We start from the raw sequence: 22,175 nt of genomic DNA on the forward strand, positions 1-22,175 counted from the left end.
TGAGTCCTCATCTCTTGCTATTTGAGATGAAAGTACGACGTTGTGCATGCTCCGGCGTTTGCGCTAGACATCGAGGACTGCTCGTGGCGCTGGTAACCCGACTGTTCCTTTCACCCATTTGCGGCAAATATTGACGCGGTCCCCCGTCGAGACATGACCGACGTGTGGTAGATGCCCGACTTATCGGCTCGCCCGCTGGTATATCGTATAGGTTGGTCACCCTTCCTTTCTCCCTAGCCACTGGCCATCTCTTCTACGCGCTGCTCGACGATCTGATTATAAATGCACAGACGTCGCAAGACGAACACCATCCACGCTGCTGAGTCAGTTCCAACGTACAAGACGCCGCGGAAGCACCATAGGCACTGCCGCTTCCGAACTTGGTCTGCATTTCGAAATACCACACATCTGTGCCGCCCGGAGTCCGTATAAATGCAGCTCTTGGAAGTAGCAGATGCGACTTCACAAGACCAACGACCTCGACTCCCCTCCCATTCCTCATCGCTATCAGCAGCTTCACATGTCCGAACTTGCCGAACGACCTTTCACCCTCTCCGTGCCCGACGCCGACCTCGCACTCCTCCGCAAGAAGCTGGACCTCATCCGCCTTCCAGACGAGCTCGACGGCGCCGAATGGCACTACGGCGCGCCGCTCGCCGACGTCAAGAGGCTCGTCGCCCGCTGGAAGGACGGCTTCAGCTGGCGCGAGGCCGAGGCGCGCATCAACACCGTGCTCCCCATGTTCACCCGCGACATCGACGTCGACGGCTTCGGGACGCTCAACATCCACTACGTCCACCAGAAGAGCGAGGTGAAGGATGCGATCCCGTTGCTGTGGGTGCACGGCTGTGAGTGTCGCATATCGCCCTTGTCCCTGTCACAACCACGCTGACTGTGTTTGCCCAGGGCCCGGGAACTTCTTGGAGGGCAGGAAGCTCCTGCCTCTCTTGACGTCGAGCTCGCCCGACTATCCCAGCTTCCACGTCGTCATGATCAGTCTTCCCGGGTTTGGGTTCTCGGAAGCACCGAAGAAGCCCGGCTTTGCTGGACGCCAGTACGCAGAGGTACTCTGACTAGCGACCGGACATGCGAGACGCGGCAAGCTTATGTAGCGTGCAGGTGTTCAACAAGTTGATGGTCTCTTTGGGTTATGACGAATATGGTGTGTACTTCGTCGATCGTCACCTATAACCGGATGTTGACTCTTCGGCCACAGTGTACCAGGGTGGCGATTGGGGACATATCGTGAGTCCCTTCGTATTACTACATGTACAAGTCTGTGTTTACCCAGCTCTTCACTTTCAACAGCTTGGGGTTCATGCAGTAAACATTTATGGGCACAAGCACATCAAAGCATGGCTGACCAACCTGCCAGTGTACGTTCAGCTCACCGTTCGCGCCGCCGGCAGATGAGCAGTGGTACATAACTAACATCGCCGCTCCCACTCCCTAGTTACCGTAATCCGACCATATTCTCGAATCCCATCTACTATCTTGAGATGCTCGCACTGCCTGTCACAACCCTCTTCAACGACCAAGCACGCGCCGACTATGAGAAGACGCAGCAATGGTACAAGACAGGCACGGGCTATTGGGCCGAGCAGGCCACCGAGCCGCAGACGATCGGGTACAGCCTCGCGGACTCTCCGGTCGGGCTCCTCGCCTGGATCTACGAAAAGCTCGTGACCTGGACCGACAAGTACCCCTGGACAGACGATGAAGGTACGTAACATCCACCGGCCCAAGCAAAATTATTCTATTAACGTAGCGCGGTTGCGGCCACTGCAGTCCTCGAGTGGATCTCGGTCTACTGGTTCTCGCGTGCGGGCCCCGCCGCGGCGAGCAGGATCTACTACGAGATGACTGGCGGGTACGAGCACGACTACTGGAAGGACACCAAGTGGACGTCTGTCCCGCTGGGTGCGTCTTACTTCCCTGCCGAGCTCACCCACCCGCCCAATTCGTAAGTCTGTCATGACGCGTCCCCACGATGTCCGTCCACTCACCGTCGTTTTCTCGCTTATAGCTGGTTGAACATGCTCGGAAAGGTAGTCTTCGAGTCCACGCACGACAAGGGTGGGCACTTCGCTGCTTATGAAGAGCCGGACTTGCTGGCGGGGGACCTGCGTAAGATGTTTGCTAAGGGTGGTCCTGCCTTCGGCGTCGTCCCCGGGAAGAGCGGATACAATTGACCGTCACAAATCTGGTGATATAGCGCAGTATGCATCGACGAATACTGGTGCGACTGGAGAACATCTGTCAGTCGTAACATAGACTGTTTTAGATACCTGGTGCTCTTTTCAAACACACGCTTGACACTGCTATTCGACAGCCGTAGTGCAACGCATAAGATGGTGTCTAGGATACGACTGCGTACCGGAGCACATTGTTCTTGCGCGAAAATCAAAGTCGAGTGAGGACTGTAGTGGTGTTCAATGGCACGAGAAGTACGGGTGAGACAGATGCATAAGACAAACGCATGCGCAACGGTGCACCGCGCGCTCCATACGATTCTCAAGCATATGGTGAACAAAAATACAACCTAAAGAGCCTCTGGAAGGCGATGGCACTAGTATAGAGCGCGGGGATCGACAAAAAGAAGCCAATCGAGGTCGTCTGTGGACCGTCAGTCTTGTGGTCTTAACGCTCATGCGGCGGTTTCTCTTTTCCGAAATTTCTGTAGTTGATGACGCTCTTTGGACGGTCACTTCTGCTCCAAAACAATGCCATGACAGACGAATCAATTGCAACCCGCTCCCTATAGAACAAGCACTTCAGTGTGTTCCGATTCTTCAAGAATCGGTTATCATAGGCTCGAAATTCCCCTCAGGGGCTCTTAAATCTGTACCGAATTCCCACGCTCGGCCCGTTCCTCCGCCATGCCGAGCGGTCCGGTTTGCACTCTCTCGACTCCTCTCCGGATGCCACAATAGAACGATCGGAGTCTTTACCGCTAGTTTATAAGGATAGGCGTACATGTACATTAGCGGATCCAAGGGAATGCTTTCAAATTACCTGAGCCTGCGGCGAGGGTAACTCTGCGACTCAAAATTCAGCCCTCGTCCCACCCGGTTCTTCCCGTCATTGTCCGCGTCACCCCGACGACCCAGCAACACCTCATTGCATCTCGCGGTTATCTTGTAGGGCGCGTCGCGCATCGCTTGTAGAGCGCGTCGCAATCTGGGGACGACGAAGCCACTGAGGCATCATACTCCTGGGGTAGGCTATTTATCTGCTTCAAACATGCCTGTGAGTCGATCTCATCAATCCAGAATGTTCTCGAGCGTGTTCCAAAGTGCACTGCGTTCGAGCTTTGTATGATAGACTTCTGAAGGCGGAAGAACATCAAAAGGCACGAGAACTGTCGGGAATAAGAGCTTAGCGCTGGGTATGCAGCGAACATGGTTTGTAGAGTCCCCTTGTGCGCCTCCGCTCCCTTGAAAGATAGAGCACATCAGAATAAGTATGCTCGATATCATTCAGAGCACGCTACATTGTTATCTTCAAAGTCTCGGAGGGAGGCTACATCAGGCTCAGGTCAGTGCCGACGCTGAGTCGGCGCTTCTGGTTTGATTTACTTTCTATAAGCCTATCGCGCCGGTGGCTTCACTTTCCCCCATACTTATTTGGACTGTAGATGCAAACCGCTACCCACACTACCCGCCAGGTCTTCTCAAGTCGTCGACGCTCTATGAAAGGCCTACTATGTTGCGAGCAGCTAGGAAAGAAGAATCGGATCTGGAGCGGTGCTACCCGTGTGGTGAGGCCGGTGAGGGTAGAGAGAGGAGAGCGGCGGTTTAGGCGGTTGTGCTTCTAGGGTTGTCGGCCCGGGACACGGGCCGGTACCTGGGCAGTGAGCGCCAAGAGCGGCCCGTCATCCGTCGAGGTTCGAGTTGCTGAAGCGCGTCTGTACAAAGAGTTTCGCCAGTGGACGTTCATTGCATCCCTACCAGTCTCCATCACCTACCAAGCTTGTTGGCTGCACCAAGTCTGCACTCCATGTGTCTGTGAATCTGCTTTCTTATGGCGGACATCGACGACGTCGGACGCTTCTGCGTTTATGATGCTCCCATGGCTCTCAACTCTGACTTTACGTCTACCAATGGGCTTGACCCTAGGACTGCCCACACCCGAAATCGCCGGCACTTTCAAGATTTAAGCAAGTCTATTGTAGGGCCTATACCTATGGATGTCTTTTTTGAGCGAGCAGTAGGACAAGCGGCGTCGGTCAGCGACAGAAGTATGCTGTTATCCGCAACGAACGCGTTCAAGTCAGTGCCGTCGACGGCCAACAGGCCAGAAGAGATATATGAGCCTTTGGTGCGTAGCGTCCCTGCTTATACGACGTGGCTTCAACGACGTGTTGCATCGCAGATAATTGCACTCAACAGACGCACGAAGTACAAGTCGCGTTGTCCCGGCTTCGTCTTCGAGAATACTGCTCGGCGTAGCCCCCATCCCAAACTCCCCGGGTATGCTAAACCACATATATCATGTGTTAGCAGACGTAACGTTGAGAACGTACGACGATTGAGCCGTCGCTCTCGTTCGGAACTTGGCTATGCGGAGCTTATCATTCAAGTTGCTCCCGACGCCGCTCATGACGTGTTCACCGATCCCCCGCCTGACCTCGAGGTTGAACATCGCGCGTCCTTCGACTTTATTCCCCCAAAAGACCACCAACAAGAGCGACACGAGGCTGAAGACGCATTTGGGCTCCACATCGCTTTCATAGTCGAGATCTTTGCACGTCAGCATCGCAACCACTGTCACTCGATATCCATGGCTGGCTCGCGAGCTCGACTTTTCCGCTGGGACCGTGCTGGCTGTATTGTCTCCGAATCTTTCGACATCCGAGACCGTCCCGACTATCTCTGCGAATTCCTCTGGCGGTTCTCGCAAACATCCGACTCTTTGCGCGGCCATGACTGCACAGTTATGCCTGCCACTCCGGAGGAGGAGGTACTCTTCAGAGACGCCGTCAAGGAGTACGTTCGTTCTCAACTAGAGATCGACGGAGAGGCTCTAGATCGGGCAGTCAGTCAACATTACTCTCCAGGGCGTGTCGCTGTGGTGAAGGTGCACCCTCATCGACGACCCCTGTCGCAGAACAATGTATGGTATTTCATCATATCTCGGCCCGTGGTAACGCCCCTCACACTCACCGGCCGAGGCACACGGGGCTATTGGGCGGTGGAGTCTACTACCTCTCAGGTAGTATTCTTGAAGGACACTTGGCGGATCGAATCCGATGGAGGCGTTGAAGGCGACTTGTTAGACCATTTCAAGGAGCTCGGAGTGCGTAATGTGCCAGCCGTTGTGACATATGGCGATGTGCCCGACTATATTCCAAACGAACGCCGGAACAGTGAGTGTCCATACACTCTTCGCGCAAAGAGCTTTGCTGAGCATACACAGTTACAATCTGGCAGACCACATATACGGCTGGGTCGGCGCTTAAGCGCTGGACTTGTCGCATTGCGGGCCAGCCTATCTCCGTAACAGATGTACAACGCTACCGTCTGGTCTTGGGCACCGTCGGGTACGGGATATCCACCATCAAGGGTACGGAAGAATTACTGCATGCGACGTACGATGCATTTACAGGTGCGTAAGCTACTTTCGGACCTTAAACAGATGACTTAGTGATCGTAAACGCAGCCATGAGAGACGCACACGCAAAGGACTCGCGTATTCACCGAGACATCTCTGTCGGCAACATCATACTGGTCAAAGAGCCCGGGCAAGATATTCGCCGGGGATATCTCATCGACTGGGAGGCGTCCAGTGTCATCGATGCCACTGGGGAGTCCTTGCAACCGGGACGCGCTGTATGTGCTTTGGCATCCCGCCTATCTCTCATGCTGATCACAATTATAGGGGACGTGGCATTTCATGTCATGGCGGATGCTGGACAGAGTGCATGCGAACAGCAAACATACCTTCCTGGATGACATGGAGTCCCTCGTCCATCTGGTGCTGTACTGCGCGCTCCTTTACTTACCCCACACCCTAGAGAAGGAGGAGCTCTTGCAGGCATTCCACGATTACTTCGAGGAATTTGTCGGCGTTCCTTCTGGACCCGCTCACGGCGGCGACCTGAAGTTTAGGACCGCGCACGACAGAGGCCTGATCAGGGCAGCTCGGTTCGGTAGCGTGTCGCTCGCGGATTGGCTCACTACGATGCTGGAGATGCAGTGCCCGCCCGGATGGAGGACGGAAGGATACAACTACGGAGAACGCTGGACGCCCGAAGACGTCGACGCGTTCTGGTTAGAGTTCCTGGACTCGCACGCTCTGGAGCGAGACAACCGGGTAGTCCATGATGTCACACGGGCGCAACGCTACGACTTTGACGAGCTGTCGGTAGCGCCGCCGACTCCACCTCCGACGTTGGCTCCGGCAGCGACACGCAAACGCGCCGCGGCAGAACGCGACCTCCCGGAAGGCGAATCCGATTCGAAGCGCCGACGGTCTATGCGTCTGCGCAATGCCGCGCCGCCCGAATCCCCATCTAGCCGCTCTTCTCGAGTGCGCCGACAGGTTCCACAAGCATGATGTGACGCATAAGATAGGGCTGAAGTCCCAGATGCGAGACTGGCGCGCCCCCCGAGCCAGATGTCAATAATAATGTTCATGGGGAAGAATCAACGATGTTTGTACGATGCCACTATATCGGCACGACCTGTGTAGCTCTAAGCTCTCGCTGATACTAGTCTTTTTGCACCGGCTATTTCACTTACTTCATCATGAATGCTTGAAATCATATACTCATTTGTTCCGGTACACCCAGCAGCATCGAGGAAATCTCAATACAGAATATACATAAGCACGACGACCCTTCAAGTGGGACTTGTAGCAGGTTGCCAGCACCGTCAGCAGGTACGAGGGTCTGGAGCTGTACACCCGCGTCCTCCAGGCCTGCATCGCCGCGCGAAACTGTCCATAATAACGAGTACTTTATTACAATGGTCTAACGTTCTGATGATAATTAGAAGCGGACCATAGACGTATGCTATGTACGTAGGCACACTGTCCATCATCCTGTCACCGAAGGCAACGCGACTTTCATAGTCTCATCGTCGACCCTCCGACGTCGCGTCCCTCGCCATAGCGCCGTAGTCGACCGTGCTGGTCGCAGCTACTGTCTAGTACCGTGCTCCTTTCCAGAAGTCGACGCGACCCGTCCAGCGCCAGCTCCTACGTCCACAGTCCGGTCCGCCGCCCCATGCGACGCTGGATTTCGAGGCTGCCGCGGGCCCAGCCACTGACAGTCTGCACTTCGAGTCGGGTATGGCTTCCGGGAGGTCGCGTAGAGTAGCAGAATACTTGCACGTAGTCGCCGACGTGGGGGTTTTGTTGTGGTGGGACGAGCGAACAGACCAATCGAGGTCACTTGCGCGCTCAACGGCGACCGCGACCGCGACCTCGACTTCTGAGTCCCGCCGCGCGCTGAGCAGCGGCCGAGGACCTTTTGGGCGCGGACAGGCGCGGACAGGCGCGGACGCGAATGCTCGAATAGTTCGGTGGCAGGCGCGTGTGGCCCCGGGCCGCGGCCCGTGAGCGCTGCGACCCTCGGCCCGTCGTCGTCCGCCAAGGTTCGAGTTGAAGTTGCGGTCATTCGTACATGCACAAAGAGTTTCCCTGCTTGCCTATGCTCCTCTCGGTCACCACAGCCTACCAGTCTTGTTGACCACACCAGCACCCTATGTGTCTCTGAACATATCATGTCGGACGTCGAAGATGTCGGACGCTTCTGCGTTTACGATGCCCCCATGGCCCTCAGCTCCGACTTGTTGTCAACGGATGGCCTCGACCCTAGGACTGCCCGCGCCCGAAATCGCCGGCATTTTCAAAACTTACGCAAGTCAATCGTAGGACCCATACCTTTGTCCGTCTTCTTTGAGCGGGCATTAGGCGGGGCGGCTTCGGACGACAGGAATGTGCTGTTATCCGCAACAAACGCGTTCAGGTCGGTGCCGTCCACGGCCAACACGCCGGAGGAGATATGCGAGCCTTTGGTGCGTAGCGTACTGGCTTTTATGACGCAATTGAATAACATGACGCCCCAGATAATTGCCCTCAACAAACAGACGAAGTACAAGTCTCGCTGTCCCGGTTTCGTCTTCGAGGACACCGCTCGGCGTAGCTCCCATCCCAAACTTCCCGGGTATGCCAAACCACATATATCATGCATCAGCAAGCGTAATGTCGAGAATGTGCGACGGCTGGACCGTCACTCTCGCTCAGAACTTGGCTATGCTGAGCTTATCATTCAAGTTGCTCCCAACGCCGCTCACGACTTGTTCACCGATCCCCCACACGACCTCGAGGTGGAACATCGCGCGTCCTTCGATTTCGTTTCCCCAAAGGACGATCAGCAACTGCAGCAGGAGGCTGAAGAAGCATTCGGGCTTCACATTGCTTTCATAGTCGAGATATTCGCCCGTCAACATCGCAACCACTGCCACTCGATCTCCATGGCTGGCTCGCAGGCTCGACTGTATCGCTGGGACCGTGCTGGCTGCGTTGTTTCCGAAGCTTTCGACATTCGCGAGCATCCCGAACCACTCTGCGAATTCTTGTGGCGCTTTTCGCAAACATCCGACTCTTTGCGCGGCCATGACTGCACTGTCATCCCGGCTTCTTTGGAGCAGGAGGTACGCTTTAGGGATGCTGTCAAGGACCACGTTCGCTCCCAACTAGATATCGATGGCGAAGCTCTCGATCGCGCAGTCAGTCAACATTACTCTCCAGGGCGCGCCGCTCTGGTGAAGGTGCACCCTCACGGAAAACCCCTCTTGAACACCAATTTTTGGGTATTCATAATCTCCCGACCCGTCGTAACGCCGCTCTCGCTCGTCGGCCGAGGCACACGAGGCTATTGGGCGGTCAATATTACAACATCCCGTGTAGTATTCTTGAAAGACACCTGGCGGATCGAGTCCAATGGAGGCTTCGAAGGGGACTTGTTAAGCCATCTGAACCGCCTAGGTGTGCGCAATGTGCCAGCGGTTGTGACATACGGGGATGTGCCAGACTACGTCCCCAACGAACACCATAGTCGTAAGTGTTCATGCCCTACGCATAAGTGCTTTTCTGAACATACACAGTCACGATCTGGCAGACTACGTATACCGCCGGTGCGGCGCTGAAGCGCTGGGCGTGTCGCATTCCGGATCATCCTTTGTCCGTGACAGATGTACAACGCTACCGCCTGGTCTTGGGCACCGTCGGGTACGGACTATCCACCATCAAGGGTACGGAAGAATTACTGCATGCGACGTACGATGCATTTATAGGTACGTAGGTTGTTACTCGGTCACAGTGGCTCGGACTCATCTAGACGTAGCCATGAGAGACGCACGCTCAAAGGACTCGCGCATCCACCGAGACATTTCTGTCGGCAACATCGTATTGGTCAAAGAGCCCGGCCAAGACATTCGCAGGGGATATCTTATCGACTGGGAGGCGTCCATCAGCGTCGATGCCGCTGGAGAGTCCATGCATCCGGGGCGCGCTGTACGTCCTTTTTCAGTATATATATTACCTCTTTCCGCGTGCTAATTATATGTCCAGGGAACATGGTACTTCATGTCGTGGCGGATGCTAGACAGAGTGCATGCGAATAGCAAACATACGTTCCTAGATGACATGGAATCCCTCATCCATCTGGTGCTATACTGCGCACTGCTCTACTTGCCCCATGCATTCGACAAGGAGGCTATCTTGCAGACATTCCACAAGTACTTTGAGCACTCGAGCGGTGTTCCGCCGGGACCCACTCACGGGGGCGATTTGAAGTACACGACCGCTCACGACAGAGACCTCATCAGGACAGCTCATTTCGGGAGCGCGTCGCTCACGGAGTGGCTCACCACGATGCTGGAAATCCAGTGCCCGCCTGGATGGGACACCAAAGGGTACAACTACGGGGAGCACTGGACACCTGAATACATCGACGCGTTCTGGTCCAAATTCCTACGCACGCACATCCTTGAGCGAGATAACCGTGTCGTCCACGACGTCACGAGGGAGCAACGTTACGACTTTGACGAGTTATCGGTAACGCCGCCGACTGCACCCTTGGCCCCGGCCCCGGCACCGACACGCAAGCGTTCCGCCACAGAACGCGACCTCTTGGGAGGCGAGCCCGACGGGAAGCGCCGACGATCTATGCGTCTGCGCAATGCTGCCCCGCCCGAGCCCCCACCCAGCCGCAGTCACCCCGCCCCACCGTCTTCGGACGGCCCTCGTCGGAGCCAGCGTATCAAGACTATCCAGGAACGTGCAGATGAATCAGAGCCTGCACATGCGGGGGCTTTGAAACCTCTCCCAGGAGCTCGACGCGCGGTGAGAGGTCGGGGTCGCTCGCATAAATGACTGCAAGATGATCTGTCCCTTCGTTTCTTCGTTTCTCCATGCCGACTGCGGGCGTCCCGTTGGACTGTGAACCCATGGACCGTAAATGCGACCCCCGCACGATTTCGGGCACGATTTTGGCTGGACGCTCCGCCAAAAAGAGCCCGTCGCCGCTTGCTGCGACCCGGGACGTTTACAGTCCCATCGTGGGAAATTCACAGTCCACCGGCCCTCGGCCCTCCCTCCCTCTCCTCCGCGCGCACGCTTGCTAGTAACGTTTTGAATAATGATGTAGTAGCCATTCTTTTGGTTCGTAGATGCAATGTTTTGTCCTTTTCTCGAGGGAGTAGGACATTTCAATTCGGCCACAAATGTTTTGTGTGAAGTCCCATACCTAAAACACGCAAGTGGAAGGGTGCACGGTAAGCTGCTAGTATGCTAAATTCGACAAATGTGGTGTGGCGGGCCTGATGTCAACAATGCGAGAGCAAACGGGCACACCGTCTCAACCTGCAAATGTACAAATCATCGCGAAACGATGAATATATCAATATCCAGCACGAGAAGCACAAGCAAATCAGATAGACGGAGACAGACGCGGCGATACACCGCACGCGCCATACAATTTTGAAAGCATACCGTAAACGGAAGCACAGCGACAGAGCATCTAGACGGCGATGAACGAAAACATTGAGCGGGGATGAACGAACTAAGGAGCCAATCGAGGTCACTTGCGCACTCGACCGCGACCTCGTCCCCGACCTCTCGTAGAGGCCCGAGCAGCGGCCGAGGAACTTGTTGCTGCGGGCGCGGCCGCCCGTGTGGTGGCGGTCGTTCGTGTAGTGGGCACAGGCAACCGCCCGGCGCGATCTTGTATGACCTTGATGCGTTCGCTTCGCCTTGGGCCATCTGTAGTACGCGGTGGGGCCGCGCCGGGCGAAGGAGCGAGCACGCCTTGTAGGCGAACAGACCGTCGGCGTTTCGAGTCGTGCTCGCCTTCTGGGAGGTCCCTTTCTGCGGCAGAACGCTTGCGTGTCAGCGCTGGCGTGGCCACCGGCGTCGGGGGTGCAGTCGGCGCCGTCACCGACAGCTCGTCATAGTCGTAGCGTTGCACCTTCGTGACGTCGTGGACAACCCGGTCGTCGCGTTCCAGGGTGTGCGTGCGGAGGAACTCGGACCAGAACGCATCGACGTGTTCGGGTGTCCAGCATTTCCCGTAGTTATATCCTTCCGTCCTCCACCCGGGCGGGCACTGCATCTCCAGCATTGTAGTGAGCCACTCCGCGAGCGATGCGCTACCGAATTGGGCTTCCCTGATGAGGCCTCTATCGTGCGCGGTCCTGCACTTCAAGTCACCGCCGTGGGCAGGTCCAGGTGGGACGCCGCCCATGGCCTCGAAGTACTCGTGGAATGCCTGGAGGAGCGCCTCCTTCTCGAGAGCATGGGATAAGTAGAGGAGGGCACAGTAAAGTACCAGATGGACGAGGGACTCCATGTCATCCAGGAAGGTATGTTTGCTGTTCGCATGCACTCTGTCTAGCATCCGCCATGACATGAAATGCCACGTCCCCTATAATTGTGATCAGCATGAGAGATAGGCGGGATGCCAAAGCACATACAGCGCGTCCCGGTTGCAAGGACTCTCCAGTGGCATCGATGACACTGGACGCCTCCCAGTCGATGAGATATCCCCGGCGAATATCTTGCCCGGGCTCTTTGACCAGTATGATGTTGCCGACAGAGATGTCTCGGTGAATACGCGAGTCCTTGGCGTGTGCGTCTCTCATGGCTGCGTTTACGATCACTAAGTCATCTGTTTAAGGTCCGAAAGTAGCTTACGCACCTGTAAATGCATCGTACGTCGCATGCAATAATTCTTCCGTACCCTTGATGGTGGATATCCCGTACCCAACAGTGCCCAAGACCAGACGATAGCGCTGTACATCTGTCACAGAGATAGGCTGGCCCGCAATGCGACATGCCCAGCGCCTCAGCGCCGCACCGGCGGTATGTGTAGTCTGCCAGATTGTGACTGCATATGCTAAGGAAAGCCTTTCATGCGCAGAGTATATAGACACTCACCATTATGGCGTTCGTTGGGTATGTAGTCTGGCACATCCCCGTATGTCACAACCTCTGGCACGTTACGCACACCTAGGTCGTCAAAATGGGCTAGCAAGTCGCCTTCAACGCCTCCGTCGGATTCGACCCGCCAAGTGTCTTTCAGGAAGACTACACGAGACGTTCTATAATTGACCGCCCAGTAGCCTCGTGTGCCTCGGCCGGTGAGCGAGAGCGGCGTTACCACCGGCCTAGAAACTACGAAAAGCCAAGTATTGGTCTCCGAGAGGGGTTGTCGGTGAGGGTGCACCTTGACTAGAATAGCACGCCCTGGGCAGTAATGTTGACTGACTGCTCGATCAAGAGCCTCACCATCGATTCCTAGCTGGGATCGAACATAGTCCTTGATGGCATCTCTAAAACGTAGCTCCATCTCCAATGTAGCCGGCATGACAGTGCGGTCATGACCGCGCATAGCGTCGGTCGTCCGCGAGAACCGCCACAGGAATTCGCAGAGTATTTCGGGATGCTCGCGAATATCGAAAGCTTCGGACACGATACAACCAGCACGGTCCCAGCGATACAGTCGAGCCCGCGAGCCAGCCACGGAGATCGAGTGGCAGTGGTTGCGGTGTTGACGGGCGAAGATCTCGACTATGAAAGCAACGTGAAGTCCGAATGCATCTTCAGCCTCCTGTCGTATTTGACGTTCGCCTTTCGGGGGAACGAAATCGAAGGACGCGCGCTGCTCCACCTCGAGGTCGGGCGGAGGGTCGGTGAACAAGTCATGAGCGGCGTCGGGGGTTGCTTGAATGATAAGCTCCGCATAGCCAAGTTCCGAGCGAGAGCGACGGTCCAATCGCCGCACGTTCTCGGCGTTACGTCTGCTGACACATGATATATGGGGTTTGGCATAACCAGGATGTTTGGGGTGGGAGCTACGCCGAGCGGTGTTCTCGAAGACGAAGCCGGGACAACGAGACTTGTACTTCGTCTGTTTGTTGAGGGCGACTATCTGAGCGCCATAGGTCACTGAATCACGTCAAACAAGCCAGGATGTTACATACCAAAGGCTCGTATATCTCCTCCGGCGTGTTGGCCGTAGACGGCACCGACTTGAACGCGTTCGTTGAGGATAACAGCACATCCCTGTCGTCCGAAATCGCGTTCCCTAAAGCCCGCTCAAAGAAGACGTCGAAAGGTATGGGCCCTACGATTGACTTGCGCAATGTTTGGAGATGCCGGCGATTTCGGGCGTGGGCAGTCCTCGGGTCAAGCCCATCGGTAGACGAGAGGTTGGAGCCCAAAGCCATGGGAGCATCATAAACACAGAAGCGTCCGACGTTGTCGACGTTTGACATAGCGTATTTAGAGACACACAGGCGTGGTCAACAAGATGAGCAAGCTGTGGTGACTGAGAGGATCATGGTCAACGTTCAACGTTCAAGCAGCGAAACTCTTTGTGCGCCGCAACTGCGAATTCGAACCTCCTCGGACGACCACGGGCCGCGGCCCGTTATAAGCGCTCGCACCAGCGCTTAGCGCTGACCCACTGGAACGCGCCGTTGCGCCCGCCAGTTGTCTCCCCTAGGCAGACGGGGGTGACGATCACACCAACCTGCCAGTGCCACCAGCTGCCACCGAGTCCTTGCGTCCGTGACGGCGCCTGGCATGAAATTTCGATAAAGGTGAACTGTCACGAATGAAATATCCGTCGCGACCCAGCTACAGAGCGTGCGCTTGAATACCCGCTGCCGGCACCGGGCCCGGGCCCTACTACTGGTACCTCTACGACCTCTGACCTACTAGCACCGTTCCGACGCCACACCTCTACTTAGGGCTGCTTTCGCTAGGATGCGCATTACAGTAAGCTGTATGACCGCTTCTCCGGGTGCCATCTGGCCTCTGCAAGTGTTGCGTTAGTGGACTAGCCCGTGGACACGGCGATGTTGCCAGCTGACCTAAGATTTGCTAGTGGAGCGTCGGGGCTTTTTGGTGGGCCTAGCGTCGACGGAGGTCGACTTGCCCTTGGACTTCGTCCCACCTTGAGCGTCGTTGGTGGAGGTATCAGGCGGGGGATAGGGTCCATCGAAGAGAAACGGCGTGTATAGGCCTTCGATCTTAGCGGGCGGATGGATCGTTAAGTTGTGGACGGGGCCGGATAGTCCAACAGTCGCCCCCGGCGTTTGGGGAACCGGGGTGGTCGAACCAGGAGTGTCTGCCACCGCAAGCCAAGGTCCAACGTCCGGCGATGGTGGTGAGACTCGTCCGGTAGGGTCGCGTGGTGCGCGCCATAGCTCTAAAGTTGGGTCCGCAGTGGAGCTGCTTGCGTGCGGTGCTGCCGTCGCAGATGTCAAATCCGTCGTGGAAGCATCGTAGGGGCTGTAGGCGCAGGGTATAGTGGGCTGGAACGCGATTCCTAGCGCGCCACGGGGCGCTGTCTTTGCGAAGCGAGCGCCGTTCGCTTTGATGTGGTCTGTGCGGTCCTCGCGGGGAAGATTCGAGCCGTATTTAGTGAAGAAGGCATCCCAGAACGTTTTGAAAGAAGCCGGGGTCCAGCCGTCGGCGTGAACGGCGGGGGCTGGAGGTTTCGGGGGGTTATAGCGGTGCAGGTTGATTTCGCCTCGAACGAATTCCAGCCATTTCCTGATCGGCCTGCTGCCCTCAGTCCAAGGAAGGGACCCCGTGTATGCGCCCTCACGAAGATCCGCGGATTTGACCATGCCACCACCCGCACGTGTTCCATTCTTGATGGTGCTGAAATCGAATATCAAGCCAAGCAGACGAAGGAGTTCGTTCACTTCGATGAGGTGTGGGAGGTAAAGGAGTGCACAATACAAGACGACATAGTATATGGACTCCATGTCGTCTTGTATCGTGTGCGGTGCGTCCTCCTTTTCGAGTATGTCGAGAGAAGCGAACTGCCAATACATCTGCAACGTGAATCTGAGCAAGCGTTCCGTCGCATTGGCAAAACAAAACGTGAGATACTCACCGATGCATCGCGGCGGCGAGTCTTTTCTCTTTTTGCGGAGGGGTCGAACGATAGCTCCCAGTCAACGAGGTAGCCCTTGCGCGGCTCCTCAGTGGGCGGTGAACCGGTGGGCGGTGAACCGTCATGATACAGGATGATGTTCCCCGGCGTTATGTCGCAATGAAGACGATTAGTGATACCATATGCATCGTGTAGAGCTATCGGCGCGGAACGGGTGATACTGAGCATTAGCGTTTGTCATGTTTGGCGTTAATATGAGTACTGACCAATAAAGGCGTCGTGTACGCCATGGAGCAGCTCATCCGTTCCTCTGAACTTTGTGAGAGGGTACCCGGCGAACTGCAGGACTAGGCGGTATCGTATCCGGCGAAAAATCACAGCACTGAGCACCTTCGGGTCGCCGCATACCCATGACGCGCTTAGAAACTTTTGCGTCCTTGTCGTTTGCCGGCAGCCTGTCGCTCGTGAGATGACTTGAGTTACTGTACTTTTACAGAAAGAGTGGAGCCGCTTACCGTCGTCGATGTAAATGATGTCGTCTTCAGCGTCCCTTGTAATGAGGACCGATGGCACGTCGCCCTCGTATTCAACAGGAGGGATGTTCGGAACGTTGCGAGATTGCAAGTCTTTCATAATCGAACCCTCGGTCTTGTCCGAGGTCTGCCTCCAGGTGTCCTTCAGGAAGACGACCTTCCTCGCCGCGCGATCGACTGCCCAATACGTCCGGGTAGCGCGGCCAGCCTGGGAAATGGGTGCGACGATCGGCCGGGAGACAAGGTACTGATAGGACAGGCCTTCATCGGACTTTCGACGAACGGAGACGGAAGTGACACAAGAGACGGAGTAGTGTTCTTTGAGGGCTTTTTCCAAGTCATCGGAAGAGGCTAGAGGAAGTTGTTTCTTGATGTGCTCCTTGATGAGGGATTCGAACAAATTGGCGTCCTCGGCCGTAGCGGGCTCAACGGTCAAATCGTAGCCGCGCTCGGAGTCTGAGACGTGGGAGAAGCACCAGAGGAATCTGCACAGGTGCTCTGGGTTCTTGTGGATGTCGAAGCCTTTTGAAACGACGGCGCCGGCACGGTCCCATCGTATCAGGCGCACGCGCGTACCGGCCATGCTGAGCGAGTATACGCACTGACGAAATTGTCGCATGCCGACCTCGGAAGCGTACGCCACGTTTTGTCCGAAACTCTCCTGTAACTCGGGAAGGTCTGCTGCAGCTGAGTCTCCAAACACGAAGGAACGCTTGCGGAGTGTGTCATCCGCCGTCTTCCAATGAGGATCACAGAAGAAATCTGACTCCTTACGCAACTTGATCTCGAAGAAGGTCGCGACAAGGCCCATGTCAGTCCGGGACCGCAGCGAAGTTTCGCTATCGCTCGCCTTGACTGCTTCGAGATGATCGTCCTTGTAGCAGCATACATCGGGCTTCTTGCCGCCAATGACGCCACCCGACGTGTCTGGGTGGTTCGACGTGTCGCGAAAGGTGAAACCGGGGCAGCGAGAGCCTCGCTCGTGGCCAGGAGTTGTGTCGGCATTAAGTGCTTTGATCTGGCGGTGTAGCAGTGGATGTTAGGACGAAACCGTAGTGACAGCGGTGCGCGTACCAGTGGAGCATATATGTCGGTTTCCTTCGTAATCTTGTCCGATTTCTTCGGAACACGGCTGAACGCGCTCTTGGGCGAGGGCATATCCTTGAACGAGATCGTGTCGGCGGAGAGGAACTCCCGTAGGAATTCCTCTACGGGCATTGGCCCTAACATGCGACCTTTCATCTCTTCACCGAGGCGCAGATTCCGACTCTTGGCGGTCTTGTCTTCGAACCCGAACGTCTGCGCGCTGGTCTCCGTGCGAGTGATGGGCGTATTCCAGGCGCCAGTTCCAGCTCCCTTCTTGCGTAATTTGTGGCCTGCGGCAGAAGCTTGGGAGGTTTGGGAGGCTTGGATAGGTGGGGGAGTCGGAGAAGCATATTTGGTACTCTGTGAGACGTCGACAAGGAAGGCTGCAGCTTCGCCGACGTTCTAAGAAAAAGGTCCTCGTCAGGAGTCGTGTGGTAAGAGGCTGAAGTCTGCATACCCATGCGTCTTCACCTCCGCCTTCGCTGGTGTGGATGAGGGGCTGTTCCGGAGGGGAATCCGCCATGTTGGATGAGTACGGGGTGTTGCGGCGGGGAAGGGTACGAGGTCACGCTGTAATGGGGGGAGGGGGAGGGGGAGGGGGCGGCGGATACGAGGTGCTGCACGGAGAACATGGGGCGAGACCATGCAACGCCATGAATTAGAGCAATCATGGGGATGCATCGCGGATACCGATCCCACGCAGATCTCACAAAAAGAGGACGGCACGAGTCAGGGATGTGCAATGAATTAACAAGTTGGTATGGGAGTTCTACCATACGCGGCGGGCGCTTGCATCCACAGCGCGATACACCACCAAACAACGACGGCCTGCCCTTCAGACGCTTCAGGCAATGTCGAGCCACACTGTCGCGCAAGACTCACCCGTGTACTTTGCAGAACAATACGGGCGGCGATGTCGCCACACCGGCACGGCATCTATGTCTTCCGCCTTTTGTTACCCCTGCCACCCTCCAACGCGTCCGCCTCGCGTTTCGTCTTCTTCCCCGCCGCGCGCATGTATTCCTTACGTTTCTCCTTGTCCTTCTCGCTCTTCTTCGCCTCCTCTGTCGCCACCTTCTTCCGATGCACGGTGCGACGCTCTTCCTGCTTCTCACGCCGTCGCGCCACCTGATCCTTCCGCAGCGCGCGCACCTGCTGCAACAATGCCATCGCCTTCTTCTCCTCCGGCTCCAGGACGACCGCGCGCTTTTGCATGTACGTCGGGCGGTGCGCCGCCTTCATGACCTTCGGCTTCGACGCGTACGGCAGCGCGGCCTGCAACTTCTTCGGCACCCTGAGCGGGTTGAACCGGCGCGGGGGCCGATTGACCGGTTTGTATATCGAGTTGACATCCGTGGGTGCGCTGAGGCCTTGTTCGCGCCGCACTTGGCCCGTCAGCCGCATGCCTTGCCAATGCTCCTTATCGGAGAGGAGCAGCGAGGTCACCGGGTTGTAGAACTTGCGCGGCTGGATGGAGTACCACGCACGCAGGAACACGATGTCTGGGGCGTGCACCGTCAGCTGCGATGCGCGTTGGACGAGAATGGGATAGTACACATACCGCTCATCAGGATCTTGTCCTCGAACGCCGCACGGAAGGCCCCGTCTGGCTTGGGCTGCGCCTTCTTGATCTGGCCACGGATACCAGACACGGTGCGGATGTTCGCACCCTCAAACTTGGCGACCTCGAGCGCGCTGCTGAACATGTCCTTGATGAATGCCGTGTTCTTGAAGATCTTGTACGGCACACCCGTAAGCTTAAGCTTCTTCACAATCCGCGTCGACCGGTCGATGTCGAGCACCACGCCCGTCGCGCTGACCCGGAACCCAGGCGCCTCCCGCCCGAGTGCGTTGAACGCGCAGAAGCCCGTGTTCGGGAGCGCAGCGGGCCCGTAGAACGTCGCGTAGCAGTGCATGTGCTCTGGCGTGTACTTGAGCATGCGCATCCGGATCGAGTGGTCGTCGAGCGAGTAGATCGGCACCGTCTGGAACCGCCGCCAGCCAAGGGAGAAGATGAGCGGATCGTTCGTCTTGAGCGTCCGCGCGAACCACCGGTGCCGCTTGATGCGCACTTGCACGTACCCGAAGCGTTCCTCCGCGGGCAAGAGCCCGCCGACGACGATCGGATATGAGGGGTCGAAGTTCTCGACCATCTCCGCGGGCACGTCTGTGAGCTCCATCCGGATGTACGTCCCGGGCCGGTGGCCCTCGATGAGAGCACGCGCCTCGGGATCGACGCCCTCGAATTCGGCGCGGTTAAGCTGCTGCTGCTGAGCCATGGCGTCCTTGATCTCCGTGTAGAAGTCGGCCTTGGCCGCGTCGGGCTCGTCGTATTGCTCGTCGAACTTGCGCTTCAGCTCCGCCTTCTTCGCAGCGAGCGTCGCCGCGTCTTTGCCGCCCTCGCCCTCGCCGTCCTCGTCGCCAGCTTGTGAGCCGTCCGCGCCCTCCTCGTCCTCGTATGGCTCCCCGTTCTCGTCGACGCCTTCCGCAGGCTGTGACGACGACCCCGTGATGAAGAGGTCGCGGATCGAGTCCAGGAGCTCCTCGTCCTCCCACGCCTTCAGGTCGTCCAGGTTGACTGGCTCCTTGGTCTGGTCGAGCTCCTCCTCCGTCTTCGCAGGTGCGCTGTTGGCGACGGTGAAGAAGTCGTCGTCGTCCATGGACGGACCCTGAGACGAAGGCTCGCTAGCCCTCATCTGGCCCAAGATCGCGTCGGGTGACGCAGTAGAATGATAGATGAGTTTCACCCAATCCCTACGCTTCCTCGAACGATTTGAGTCCTCGAACGCGGTCCGCGCCTTCTCGCTGAGGTTGGCCTTCCACCGGGGCACGTCCTCGTCTTCAGATGCCTCCTCCTCGAGCCCGTCATCACTCGGTACGTCCACGGCCTCGTCGCCGTCAAAGCGGACGAATCTTCGCGACGGCCCCGGGTCGTCCTCGTCGTCCTCTCCACCCATGTCCGAGTCGCTATCTGCGTAATCGACGTCGCAACGCTTCCGATTTTGAGATGAGAGGCCCTGCATTGCCCGCCGTACATTCCGCGGCGCCGCGCGACCGTGGTCTTCTGCTGCATCCTCATCGTCGTCCTCGAAGCCGTCGTCTGAGAACTCGTCCCCATCCTCCGAGCCGAGGTCCTCCTCATCGCTAAGCGCATCCTCATCCTCCTCGCTAGAACCTTCGTCCTCGTCCGACCCATCCTCGTCGTCGTCAGAGGGAAGCCGACTAGGACCAGCCTCCACGGAGAGCGGCTGGGAGGACGACCCGAACAGCCTGATTTGACTTTTCGCCACCTGGTCGTCGAGGGTGCTGTTGACGCCCTGGAGGTCCAGAACCATCTGCTCGCCTTCGCCCGGGTCTATAGAGCAGGCTCAGCACAACGTACAGTAGGAAGCATAGATATAGCGCACTCACTTTCCATCCCACCCTTCGTGAAGTTACCCGGCACGTTAATGTAGACAGCATCCTTGTCGTAAATGACGCCGCCGACATCACTCATGGGTGCGTGAATGAGGAGCTTCTTCTTCTCACTGAGCTTCCTCCGCTTCTCCGAAGCGGCATCTGGAAGCGGACAAGGGTCACCGAGAATCTGAACGCTCTTCACCTCGAGGTCTCCAACACCAGGAACGTGTACCTTGGTGCCCTGACGGTAATTCGTGCCACGGAGGTAGCCGTAGACGGTGACGGTCCGGTCGCACTTGCCCCCGGACTGTCGGACCTCCTCTCGAGGAGTGAGATCCTCGAAGCGGTCCGCGAGCATGTACGGATGTGTGTTGCGGAATACGAGGGGGCGGAACTTCATCACGGAGATGAAGCGGGACAGGTTGAGGATCTCGGCGTCGGGGTAGCGGCCGTTCAGGACGCCGGAGAGGTAGAATAGCTTGGCTCCTTGGTAGATCTCCGTCCAGAAGCGTTTCTTCAAGGTCTTCTTCGTGTCCTTCAACGTAGCGGCCTTCTTGATGAGGTCGAGGTGGGTGAGTACTCCGATGACCTTCGGGAACCCATGCGACTGCAAGATGTTAAGGAACTCGAAGGTTTCCTGTACGAGTATGAGCGCGGAGCTGAGGACCAGGGAACAACTACACACCATCTCGAAACCGTACGAGCCGTCAATCATGAGTAGGACGAGGTCCGCAATCTTCCCGACGTCGATCATGGAGTTAAGGTCGTTGTTGCACTCGATGAATGTGAGACGCTTCTTCTTCCCGCTGACGACGGTGACGGGCCCGTGAATGTGGTTGAGGGTTTGCTTGGTGTACCGCCGAATGAGAGACTTCATGAGGGTGGTCTTGCCGACGCCGGGAGGGCCAACCACGGCGATAATGACGGGCGGCGGCTGGTCATCAGGCGTGCGGTCGACGAGCGGGACATGGAGACGTGTCTGGTCGCGCTCTGCAGTGCGCCGACCTTGTTTGTCTGCTCTCCTGCCAGATTTGGGCGCAAAAGCCTGTAGTCGAAGGAGTAAGTGAGTGCGGCGGGAGGAGAACGTCCAGCGAGGGCTGCGGGATGTGTTTTGCGGAACGTGTCACGGAACATGTTCTGGGCCCTGGGTGATAGAGTGCGGCACATCTCTCATCGCCAAAGCACGCAAGTTCAGAAATGCTGGGACAAGTGCCTTCACGCGTCGCTGAACTTGAAGTGCACTCGAAGTGCACCCTTAGTAGGTCTGATCAGTGTAACATCCTCCACAACCAGGTTCCTTGGACGGCACGCCGATGAGAGTAGCGGGCACGATGCGTACAACGTTGGCTACAGCGGCAGCGACCACAATGTGCCCAGCGTACACTGAGGTCAAGGTGTGAGGCGCGAGCGCGCTACTCACCTCACCGTAGGCAGCGAGCACCATGCCATACATCGCACGATATAGATCCACCGCTAGTCACCTCTGTCACTCGATCAAGTTGCCAGAAAGCGAAACATGTGCCGGAACGTGTTCTGCGGGATAGTTGGGAGGGTTTGACGTACCTTTTCGTTGAAGCCGTGCTGCTTCTCCTTTCCCTTGCCCTTGGACGCCTTCTTTTTCTCCGCCTTCGCACCCGACTGCGATGGTCTGTGCGCCTTGTTTGCCTGCGAATCCATGGGACGAGAGACTCGAGAGTGAAAGCCTCAGAGAGGGAGGAAACGGGCGAGCACGTTTTCAA

The 22,175-nt window shown here is 56.9% G+C and overlaps 6 protein-coding genes across 6 annotated transcripts; 3 read left to right on the forward strand and 3 right to left on the reverse strand.

Moving 5' to 3' along the window:
- Positions 1-520: 520 nt before the first annotated feature.
- On the forward strand, positions 521-2,192 carry TRAVEDRAFT_122294 (alpha/beta-hydrolase; the record flags this gene model as incomplete). The annotated part of the gene is made up of 8 exons (XM_008039737.1): positions 521-848; positions 907-1,064; positions 1,120-1,162; positions 1,217-1,245; positions 1,309-1,376; positions 1,454-1,722; positions 1,789-1,963; positions 2,027-2,192. The coding sequence occupies 8 exons, from the start codon at positions 521-523 to the stop codon at positions 2,190-2,192; spliced, it is 1,236 nt and encodes a 411-aa protein (XP_008037928.1).
- Positions 2,193-4,782: 2,590 nt separating this feature from the next.
- TRAVEDRAFT_71649 (uncharacterized protein) lies at positions 4,783-6,682 on the forward strand (the record flags this gene model as incomplete). The annotated part of the gene is made up of 4 exons (XM_008039738.1): positions 4,783-5,368; positions 5,419-5,607; positions 5,662-5,831; positions 5,881-6,682. The coding sequence occupies 4 exons, from the start codon at positions 4,783-4,785 to the stop codon at positions 6,556-6,558; spliced, it is 1,623 nt and encodes a 540-aa protein (XP_008037929.1). The 3' UTR covers positions 6,559-6,682.
- A 1,045-nt stretch (positions 6,683-7,727) lies between these two features.
- On the forward strand, positions 7,728-10,383 carry TRAVEDRAFT_46968 (uncharacterized protein; the record flags this gene model as incomplete). The annotated part of the gene is made up of 5 exons (XM_008039253.1): positions 7,728-8,021; positions 8,073-9,066; positions 9,114-9,302; positions 9,353-9,522; positions 9,580-10,383. The coding sequence occupies 5 exons, from the start codon at positions 7,728-7,730 to the stop codon at positions 10,381-10,383; spliced, it is 2,451 nt and encodes an 816-aa protein (XP_008037444.1).
- Positions 10,384-11,056: 673 nt separating this feature from the next.
- On the reverse strand, positions 11,057-13,736 carry TRAVEDRAFT_71650 (uncharacterized protein; the record flags this gene model as incomplete). Its single annotated transcript, XM_008039739.1, has 6 exons — positions 11,057-11,932; positions 11,982-12,151; positions 12,206-12,394; positions 12,445-12,594; positions 12,796-13,438; positions 13,491-13,736. 6 exons carry the CDS (start codon positions 13,734-13,736, stop codon positions 11,090-11,092), a joined length of 2,241 nt encoding a protein of 746 aa, XP_008037930.1. The 3' UTR covers positions 11,057-11,089.
- Positions 13,737-14,384: 648 nt separating this feature from the next.
- Positions 14,385-17,560, reverse strand: TRAVEDRAFT_46970 (uncharacterized protein; the record flags this gene model as incomplete). Its single annotated transcript, XM_008039254.1, has 6 exons — positions 14,385-15,356; positions 15,419-15,615; positions 15,685-15,873; positions 15,934-16,969; positions 17,026-17,439; positions 17,495-17,560. The coding sequence occupies 6 exons, from the start codon at positions 17,558-17,560 to the stop codon at positions 14,385-14,387; spliced, it is 2,874 nt and encodes a 957-aa protein (XP_008037445.1).
- Positions 17,561-17,866: 306 nt separating this feature from the next.
- TRAVEDRAFT_167152 (DUF663-domain-containing protein) lies at positions 17,867-22,113 on the reverse strand (the record flags this gene model as incomplete). Its single annotated transcript, XM_008039740.1, has 5 exons — positions 17,867-18,539; positions 18,599-20,392; positions 20,449-21,073; positions 21,122-21,481; positions 22,000-22,113. The coding sequence occupies 5 exons, from the start codon at positions 22,111-22,113 to the stop codon at positions 17,974-17,976; spliced, it is 3,459 nt and encodes a 1,152-aa protein (XP_008037931.1). The 3' UTR covers positions 17,867-17,973.
- Between the last annotated feature and the right edge of the window lie 62 nt (positions 22,114-22,175).

This window comes from Trametes versicolor, assembly GCF_000271585.1.
Source record: "Trametes versicolor FP-101664 SS1 unplaced genomic scaffold TRAVEscaffold_5, whole genome shotgun sequence".
Taxonomy (NCBI): domain Eukaryota; kingdom Fungi; phylum Basidiomycota; class Agaricomycetes; order Polyporales; family Polyporaceae; genus Trametes; species Trametes versicolor.